General features: G+C 41.5%; 1 protein-coding gene across 1 annotated transcript; it reads right to left on the bottom strand.

Moving 5' to 3' along the window:
* Positions 1 to 9,841: 9,841 nt before the first annotated feature.
* LOC146635698 (tripartite motif-containing protein 16-like protein) lies at positions 9,842 to 10,773 on the bottom strand. Its single transcript, XM_085350194.1, is given in 2 exon segments — positions 9,842 to 10,574; positions 10,760 to 10,773. Coding segments are annotated over 2 exon segments (747 nt in total).
* Between the last annotated feature and the right edge of the window lie 46 nt (positions 10,774 to 10,819).

The raw sequence follows: 10,819 nt of genomic DNA, 5'->3' as shown, positions 1-10,819 counted from the left end.
AGAGTTCTCACTGAAGTTAACAAACAGTCCTTCAGTTTCAGTCAATGCAGGAGGATAATGATCCTAAACATACAGATAAGGCAGCCACTGACATGATGCTTATGTTGCATTTAAGTTTAAGTTTTCAGGTTGTTTTCAAACACACATTACTGTGTATCATGTGTCAGCAGGCATGTGTTAACAGGGACTATAAGACACTTTAGTGGCTTTAATGCATATTTATATGTTCAACACAGTCAGGTGCACAGGTCCTTTAGACTAAAAATGAGGGAGGAGATGTGTTTCCAAGATTTATTATCCAGACAGGGAAAGCAACTTCACATTCAACCATACAGGGAGGAGGAGTTCAGGACTGAGGCTTACCAGCAGGTGAGAATGGTCGACACAAGGGGAAGGCGGATCCATCAAATAAATAAATAAATAAGTAAAAATAGATCAACAGTAACACTGTTTCGTCTTCCGTGAACTCTGTATCTCCTGAATCAGATAACTCCGCTACTGTGTGTTTGAACTCTAAAGACATTATTCAGAGTGACACCTCGGTGTCAAGTTGAAACTGTCTTTGGCACCATTAACCTAGTTTGCCCAGTGACTGTTACTGCTCCTGAGCTCCGCTCTGCACTTCCAGTTCCTGTTCCCAGGGCAGCTCGGGCCCAGCTTCCCCTTGCACCCTTACAGTGCTAACAGAGACACTGACTCCTGCACCCGTTTCAGTTCCCTGGGTGGGAGCAGCAGTTTCTAGCTCTATTACTTGTTCAGGCTTTAGCTCTGTTTCCAGGTCCCTCTCCAGCCCAGCTCTGTTCACTTGCTGCCATCCTCTGCTGAAAGCTCTGGTGAGCTCATTCAGTCAGCTGAGGACTGCATCTTTCTGACAAAGCTCAGACAGACTGTTAGCACTGTACGTGCCCTGTGCAGCTACAGTTAGCTTCACCTCAGCCGGACTTTTCTGCACCTGCTGGCTCTGCATTCGACTCTGCTGGGGGTTCAGGAGAACTGCTCCGGCACCTCCTCGTCTCCGCTGGCGGCTCTGGTGAGCCCGTTCATCCACCACCTGCTCAACCATCTGCTCCATCGCCTGCGGCTGCCACGTTGCCATCTGGTCCAGTCTCGTTGGCTGTGGTTACCACACCATCGTCTGGTTCTGCACCCACCAAGCCTCCACCAGTACGCCCGGTGCCCGAGAATCATCGCCCACTTGCAGAAAACAACATGGATGTGCAGTTTTTCACTAAAACATGTTTTTATCTCAGATGTAAATTTATCCAGTGAATCGTTAAACTGTCAAAAATTAGCTTGTTTGTCTTTTGTGACATAAACACTCAGTGTTCACAACACTCATGTGTGGAAATGTGCTGATAATGTGTGTTGGGAGCAGATAACAAGTTAAGACAGCCAGCAAATGTGTGCCCTCGATAGTTGTTGTTTTAACAATGCTGGTTAATTCTGTCGTGTTCATGTTGATTCTTAGTAGCAGTGTGTGGTCAGTGTGGTTTGTGCTCGGCTGCAGGGGAGGAGTGGAGCAGTGGGTTCAGGGTGTGGTGTCAGGGGATACTGGTTGTTACAACCAGCAAGCATCATCTAAACACACCTTCCCTCCTTTAAACAGCGAAACAAATGAGATTCATGGTACGATCCAGAGGATTTCTGAAACAGGTTTCCAGCCTTACATTTCCAGTTTGAATTAACGACACATTAGTGAATGCTCTTTATCAGCTTCCAGGCTCAAGCTGAATAAAGTGCACTTTGTTCTGCGTAACGCAAATGATGATGTGGTGCACAATTCCCTGGATCACAGCAAGTCTGTTGCACAAGAGGAGAAACTGCTGATGTGGGAAGCATAAAACAGGCGCGCACTGCTGAGTGTTTTTGTGTGAAGGGGATGAAATAAGATGTGTTAACACTCACAGTCTGACCACTTGTGTCTCATAGCGATCGTGGAAAACACATGACATAAATGATATCATGACCCTGCTCACTCGGTGGGTTTGGGCAGTGTGAATAACAAAGCTGCAGGGGAATAAGCAGGTGTAATGTTGTCACTACTGGAGGTGAAACATTGTCATTGTTTAAAGAGGGAGGATACTTACACACTTCATAAACCAGCAAGAAGACTTTTTCCCAGAAACAGAGTTTTGATTGGTGGAATCGACAAACAGTTTGAGGCTGATTTGGCTGATATGGGTGAATATTGAGCAGATAATGATAATGTGAGACACTTACTGACATGTACAGATGGATTTTCTAAGTATGCATGCAGGTGTCTTCAAACCAAGGCAGGAGCATCTGTTGCATCTGCTTTTGAGGATGAGTGAGGGACGTGTACCTGTTAAACTTCCAACAGATGAAGGCGAGGAGTTTAATAATAAACATTTGCATCAGCTGATGGTTCAGTTTAACATCACACATTTCTCTGCATAAAGCCAGATTGAACCAAGTGTTGTGGAGCATTTTAACAAAAGCTTTAAGGGCCGTATGTGAAAATACTTCACATCTGTTAACTTATGAAGACATGTAAACGTGGTCCAGGACCTTGTGCTGTCAAGGCCAAGTGCTGCAGAGAGGGGGTTTCTCCAGGTGTGTGGTGGAGTGAGGAGAAGAACAACATGTCTAACCTTTCCTTTCCTTTTTCAGAGCAGAGGTGCAGACAGGAGGGCAGGCGGGTGAGTTTTCAGACTTACTCCGGGAAGCTGAGAGGAAGAGCAGCAGCAGCAGCGAGCAGGTAAGTTTCCAGCAGGCAGTGAACAGACAAAGAGGACCAGCATCATCTAAGCATCATGAGCTTAACTTCAAATTCATCTCTGCTACACTTGATGTAACCAAACTGAGCATGAAGCCACAGCCACTGTGCAGCAGTCACACACTGTTCTGTTAAATCCATCACAGTGCAGCAAACTAACCTGTTTATCCTGCACTAACCTGCAACTTTCAAATAAACCAGTGAGTCTGAAAGGAACTTTTAAAGAACACCGATCACATGACCTGTTTAATTTTGCCTCATTTATTTTCTGGTGAGAAACGCCCCCTGTTGGCTAATGCTCAACTTATCTGTGAGCTCTGATGAAATGAAAATCTGTTACACTGATATTTTGTTTTTATCTTGCAGGTCAGTGAGTGAAATGCACCGGGTAAAATCAACAGGAAATACTTCACATGTTCTTCCAGGTTCGTAGAGAGGAGCTCATGGTTCGTAGAGACAGCTGCCAGAGACGGAGAAACACAAGGACGGGTACAGATAAACTCAGCCTGCAAACATCTAAACATGTTACTGGAGTAACACAACAACACACTTCACTCTGATGTCAACAGACAATTTTACATCTTGTAGCTGAAAGTGTGCACAGAACAATGATCATGATTTGGATCATAGACGAACATTAACTCTTTTTTTTTTTTTTTTTTTTTTTTTTGTCCCGTTTGGATCTTTAGCCATCAGAATTGTTGTCTTGAGGCCAAGAAAGATGCCAAGCGGATTTATTTTACCAAGTAGATCATCATGGCCTTGCCATATTGGTCCATTTGATTGACCTTTATTATAATTATGAATTTATTTTATTTTCAGTTGCAAACGGGACAGACATAACTGTGGGATAGGACAGGGGGGAAGAATGAAAGAAAGAGGGGGAGAGAAAGAAAGAAAACCAAAGGGGAGAAGAGACGGTGAGAAGGGGGGAAAGAGAGAAAAAAACAAAAAACTCCTGGGTCACCTGTATGGAGAAAAAAAAAACAGAGGAGAAAGCAAACAACAAAGAGCAACATAATAAGAGAAAAAAAAGCACCATCACAATAAACTAGCTAGCAGTAGATATCAATAGTTACTAAATAATAAACGATATTGTGCAGCACGCAAGATAGACAGCGCACAGTGTGCTTTGAGGCAGCAGCCAAGAAAGCTTTAGTCCGCGTCTGTGAATACCCATGTGTACACCTGTGTGCATACCTGTGTGGATCAGCATGCTTGCATTCCAAAGGTTTCTCCATGTAATGATCTGCTAGGGAGTGTGGGGAGCCAAAGCCCTGTCCTTTATGGTATCAAGCAGGTATGGAGGAGATCAAAACTCCAGACATCCAGAGGCCCCCAGAACACAAGAGACCAAGGAAGACCCACAGAGGGGCAGCCGTGCCACTGTCCCAGTGTCTTTTTTGCTTCTCATCCGTAAATACTCTGCATACTTTGTCACGTGTTTCATTTTATTTTGAAAAGTCTCAACAGGATCTTGAGCTTTATTGTGAAAGGTTTATGTGAAAAATAAACAAGCGGACATGCGAAGGTTTTACTAGTGATGGGATTTCCGGCTCTTTTTAGAGAACCGGCTCTTCAGGTTGTTTTGCACAAAAGGAATTACTAATGTAAAAAAAAAAAGTGTTTTTATTTATATATGTTTATATATAAATACATATGGTGGCCCCTAGAGACAAAGCACGTACAAACTTCAAAAAGCACGTACAAACTCCAAAACACATTTCTAGCGTTAACTGAACTTCCAAAACAGAGCTACTAGATCACTTAAATTACACAATTGAAAGCATATGTGTATTGTTTGTGTATTTATACACAAGCACTCATATATATTCAAATGATTCAAAAAAAAATTTCATTTACCTGCTACTACCACACACCAAATCCAGTCATTGGTACTTCCTGGCTTGTGTAGCCACTAGATAATAATAGATAATAACAATGTGCCTAGCATTCTGGAGCACTTCTGTTTGGTTTTGTACGTGCTTCGGAGTTTGTACATGCCGTAAATATACTTTAAATATACTTTTATTTATTCTGATTCTGTTTTGTTCTGTTTTAACTGTATTAGGCACAGGCGTATAGATGAGTTTGTTCTGAAAAAAGGGCTGATGCACCTCTCAAATGGCTGAAGTCATGACAGGGAGAATGTTTAGTATGGTTATCAGCTGCAGCTGGAAACATCATGTAAAAGGATAAGATTACTGATTACTAAGTTACTGAAATAATCGCTGACTAATCAAAGGAATATTGGCAGATTAGTCAACTGCTGATATAATCTTTAGTTGCAGACCTAACCTCCACCTCTCTCAGTCTCCCCATAATTCTTGATGGCTGTACACCCATATACAAGGAAATCCCACTGTGGTTTCAACCATATTTTATAAAATATATCTCACGAAGCTTGTCCAACAAATTTGAGATGTTTGTTTATTTTTGTTTACCACTGGCTACAAGGTTTCTTGGTTTGCACGTTAAAAAGGCAAATATCACGAAGATCCACCAGACATGACTAAAAATGGGAGTTTCTCCCTTTAACGTTTCTTCCACTGTTTCACCATGTAGTCCTTTAACATTTCTCAGCTGATTTCAAAATAATCATTTTCCTGTCTGTGCTGAGCTCTTTATCCCTTCGACCATAAACAATATGAATTATTTCTTGCTCACAGTCAGAAGATCTTCCTGTATCACCATTTTGCCAGTTTCCACCACATCTGTTGTTATTGTCTGTGCTCTCTGACTCGGGTTCAACCTGCTGCTTGGACACTTTCCCCACACTACACCTCCCTTACACTTATTTAATTCAGTCCTGTGTACCTTGATGAACCACATCCCTACAAGTGCTCATCAGAGATCCGTATCTCAGTATTATAGCACTCTTCATCTCCCTACAGGCATATTTATCGCTGTTGTAGCTGAATCTGGTTCCACTCACCGAACGACGACCGTCTGGAGACGATTTTATGATCACTTTAAATCCGTCCTCGTGTGTCGTTGTCACGGTTACACTGCGCTCACTGTCCGTTTCCTCCACATTACAGGTTTACTTTCGCTTTTGCTGTTTTCGCCTATTTTTCCACCTTATTTCCGCTCTGTCATGAACATCTTCATCTCTCCCGCCATCTACTTCCTTTCATTACACTTCCTGATACGTCACTTTCTGTCCTCTCTTCTCTCTCTGCTGTGGTTTGATCGAAAATGTGACGTCATTCACGGGTAAAAGCGCAAAGGATTGTGGGTACGAGTGGCAAGCGATACTAGCGCACGGAGGCTTTCACATGAAAACAGTCACACAGCCATAAAAAGAAACACAAAGAATGGCAAGAAGCTGTTGTATTATTAACTGCAATAGCCGGTCGCATGACAGCCTCGGGAAGCCGACGGGTAAAGAGATCGTTTTTTATCGGATTACGTCGTTGAAGAGAAATTGTTTAAGCCATGTTTCCGAAGTAAGAAAAAAGACAAATAGATTGCGTTGGCCTGTACAGGAGATAAAGGAAAAAAATTAACAACAGCTGTGAAATGGAATAGTCCAAATCACCAAAGTAAACTGGACCTGGGCTTGTTGCAGGGATCTGAAGTTACTAAACATTTTGTGAGTATATGCACTAAAACTTAGGACCATATAATAAATAATAAATATGTGCGTGATGAAAGTTGGGCAGCACGCTAACGTCCTTACTCCACTCTGTATGCTCGTATGGGTCTGACCCTTTCAATCCTTTGATTTTTTCCTCGTAACTTTTTTTTTTGCCTTTTCGTCAAGTCTGTCTTCATACGGACCTGCCGAGTTCTCCGTTGTTTTGTACATAACTGTTTTGGGGCCAAATAAAATGCAAGTAGGGATTAAAACCGCAGAATTAATGATTACCGGTGCTGGAAATGCTTGCGCTTGATGCAGTGTTTTGATTTTGTTGCCACTCGTACCCACAATGCAATGTGCAAAAGTCACGTGGTCTGTCAATCTCTATTAAAAAAAAAATCTAGCACGACTGACTGGGCTGAACAGGTAGTTGTTGTTGTTTTTTTTTTTAAATATAATTTATTTTTTTTGTAATGTGATTTATTCTTCTCAAGTTATTTCTACTTCAGTGCAAATAAAGGACTGTTAGAGTGTGTGCTGTGTGTTTTTCTGAAGCATGACAATCCTTTCCAACAACTATTTCCAGCTGTTTGTCACCTCTCTGCACTTTAGTCTTTCTTCCTGTTATGTCTGTGTTTGTCCACCAGGTGTCTCCGTCGGTCCACTTTCTCTGGGTGACACCTTTCCTTCCGTCCCTCTGCTCACTTTAATATTTGCTTTAAGTTCAGTTGTATGTAATCATTTTCTTACATTCAAAGTTAAATTGAATTTAATTGAATTGAAAGAATTTATTGTCATTATACCCAGTATAACGAGATTAAAAACAGCTCCATAAAAGTGTGTATGTACTTAGCAAATTATAAAAAAAATCCATGCAATACTATAACTATACAAATAATATAAATACACAGTACAGGAGTGACATAGACTGACAGCCAGAGAATGACGGCACAGACAGTTTCAGCACCGACAATTTAAGCACAGACATGAGTTCATGCTAGACTCCCAGGAGCAATGGAATGAGCATAAACAGTAGGGGTAGTTTATTTCTAGAGGAAATGGGATCAGTGGTCAGTGCAGATATTTCAGTGCAAATTACTTTTGTGCAAGTTTAAGTTGAGTATAGTGATAACTTTGGGAAGAAGCTATCCCTGAGTCTGTTTGTTCTGGCCCGTATGGATCTGAAGCGCCTGCCAGAGGGCAGTATTATAAAGATGGTAGCTAGGGTAGGTAATGTCCTTCCTGGATGTTTCTGGCCCTGCTGAGACAGTGGCAGTTATACATGGCAGACAAGGAGGGCAGGGGGAAGCCGATAATTCTATGTGCTATGTTTGCCACCCTCTGTCGTTTCTTCCTGTCTTCCTCCGTGCAGCTGGAGTGTCACACTGCCACTACATATGTCAGCAGGCTCTCGATGGTGGAGCTGTAGAAGGTCACCAGCAGCTGGGTGTTTAGTTATTCCTTCCTGAGCACCCTTAGGAAGTGTAGCCGCTGCTGGGCCTTCTTGACTAGTGCCGTGGTGTTGACTGACCAGCAGAGGTCTGCGGAGATGTGGACGCAGAGACATGTGATGGACTCCACTCGGTCTACACATTCACTGCAGGGGGGCAGTGCTGTTCTGCCTGAAGTCGAGGTGATGTTAAGTCCAAGGTTGTTTAATGCACACCATTCTCCCAGTTTCATGGCCTCATCTCTGTAGGCCGCCTAATTTTCCCCTTGTAATCAGCCCCACCACTGTTGTGTCATCGGCAATTTGACTATGATGTTCTCTGGGTGGGCGGGGCTGCAGTCAGATGTGTAGAGGGAGTAGATCAGTGGGCTTAGTACACAGCCCTGGGGAGAGCTGGTGCTGAGAGCGTGAGAGGAAGAGTAGTAGGGGCCTAGTTTCACCCTCTGGGGTCTGTTGACCAAAAGATCCCTTATCCAAGAGCAAGTGGATGGCGGGAGCCGCAGGTTGGCTAACTTGGGGATTAAAATGTCCAGTATTATTGTGTTAAAGGGTGAGTTGAAGTCAACAAAGAGCATTCTGACATAGCTCCCCTGTTTCTCCAGGTGACTCAGTGCTGTATGGAGAGCAAAGGCTATGGCGTCTTCGGTGGATCAGCTCAGCCTGAGCTTCCTGCTAATAAAAACTAAGTGCAAAAGCACCAAAGAGGAAAAGTGCTTCACTTATTCATTAAAACATGGTCGAAGTCTTAATGAAGCATCAATAATTTCAGGAATTCTTATATTTTTATAACTGTATTTCTTTTTAATACAGTTTATTTTACAAAATCAGAATTAAGTCACTTACAGCATGTAATGCAACTCCATCCATTCATTTGACTGAATTAGTGGCTGCTGAAGTATAGAGACCTGTATCATTTAGTTTTTATATTTAGATATATAAATGATCAAGTCATCAAAAGTTTAATTTAAAAAATGACATTAAATCACATTACTCTAGATATAATAATGTGTTATTAGTATGAACATTAAATAATAGTTTAAAAAAATTTTCATTATATTTTCAAAAAGGTCAAGGAATCAAAATTGTGTTTTAAAAGTTCAAACTTCAAAGACTGTAAATTTATGATAGAGAAAATCAATATTTAATTAATATTGTTCAGATTTCTGAGACTGGAACCAGTTTTTCCTTCATATGTTTTTTTACATTAAAATATCAGCCAATAAGAACAAATTTAGATTTATATTGATGTAAGGTTGTTAATGTAACTACATTTTAAATCAGTGCAATATCATTTTTAGACACCAATGGACCACTGAACTTCTCAGCTTTTAAAATGCAAAGCCTCATTTAGAAACTACACATGATTTGGAAAACTACTGAATGAGTCAAGTTGTATGTAGTGCTTTGTGTTATCAAGTAGAGCAGAAAAGTGTTCTATAACAGCCAAACTATTTGCATATAAATGTCAGAGAACTCCATCAGGCACATTTAAGTCACTACAATCTTTTCATAATCCCCCATCATTCAAGAGTCAGGTATCTCTGAAGATTTCCAGAGTACTTTTTCACACACATCCAAGTCATGTAGTTGCAGTACCTCGACCGCAGCATTGTCCAACTCATTCTGAGTCGCTTGTCTGATGGATCCTGTGTTCTGCTGTTTTAACCAGTCCAGCTGGTGCTGGAGGACCGAACACTGGTGATGGACTGCACTGTGCTGAGACAGATTTTGTGTTATAGGCTTCATGTTATGGACGCACAGTGTGAGCACTCGGGTCGCATCAGAGCATCGGGCCGTATAGTGTGAGACCTGCATCGTGACCTACAAACTTCTAACCCCTGTGATTCAGTCATACAGAGTCAAACATGCTGAATATGAAGAGTAGTATCATTTAAACTCACATGATTATCAGCCATAAGAACAAATTCAGATTTATATTGATGTAAGGTATATAAATGTAAGTACAGTTTGAATCAGTGCAATATTATTTTCACACATCAATGGACCACTGAACTTCTCAGCTTCTAAAATGTAAAGCCTCATTTAGAAACTACACAAGTACATATAATAGTCAGGGATCAACATGAACCTGTCTTCTCTGTTTGACTTTAATCAACTCTGCAGTGGCTCCATCTCTATAAAGACAAAGTCCAGCATAGAGCGGCTGAGTGAATGTGGTCTGGACTCTGTGGAGGAGAGTCATGGTTTCAGAGACGCTGTAGAAAGACAGAATACCTGCTCTGTGATCCAGGTACACTCCTACTCTGGAGGACCGAGGACCTGAGAGGACAGTTTGGACTTTGTTGTGAAGAAATATATAACTGTTTATGTTACAATATAATGCCCAAGATTTGTTATTATATCCAAACAGACTTTCATATAGGCTCCCTGCTCTGGTGATATTCTTGTATGCAACTGCTACTTCAACTCCTCTCCCTCTTCACTCCACCTCCCAGTAACAACGTCCAGTCAGACTCTCTCTACTCAGGACCTGACATATTTTACTGAATCTGTCTGGATGATCAGAATAAGACTGTTGTTGGTTCATAAATGTTACTTTTCTGTTCCCCTCAGATAATAACAGATGTGTGTTTGCTGTGTTTGGATCCAGTGTGATTTCATGTGAATATTTTAAGAATCCAGCTCTGGTCTTTGGCTCTGGCGGTGACAGTAAAACATCCTCTTCAGTGACTGTCAGTGAGATGTTTGTCCATTCCTCTCTCAGAATGTCCTGTAGTTTATCTCTGGTCTCTGACACAGCTGCTGTCACATCCTCAAAGTAGCTCAGAGGACGAATATTGATGCTGGATGAGTGTGTAGACTCACGTGTAGACTTTTTTCAACAAAGTAACTGTATTCTCAATATCATCTTTTTAAACAGTAACTGTAACAGAATACAGTTACTCATATTCTGTATTTTAAATACGTGACGGTGTTACATGTATTCCGTTACTCCCCAACACTGTCAAAAAGTCCACTGCTTTCTCACCTAAGCATCTCCATTCCTCCACAGATGTGTCATGCCAAAAAGACAAAGCAGAACCCTCTG

This window comes from Diplotaxodon limnothrissa, linkage group LG3, assembly GCF_057381915.1.
Source record: "Diplotaxodon limnothrissa isolate DT_005_m linkage group LG3, D_limnothrissa_male_GT1.1, whole genome shotgun sequence".
NCBI lineage: Eukaryota > Metazoa > Chordata > Actinopteri > Cichliformes > Cichlidae > Diplotaxodon > Diplotaxodon limnothrissa.
Note: the sequence above shows the minus strand (reverse complement) of the source record. Positions and strands in the feature narration are given on the sequence as shown.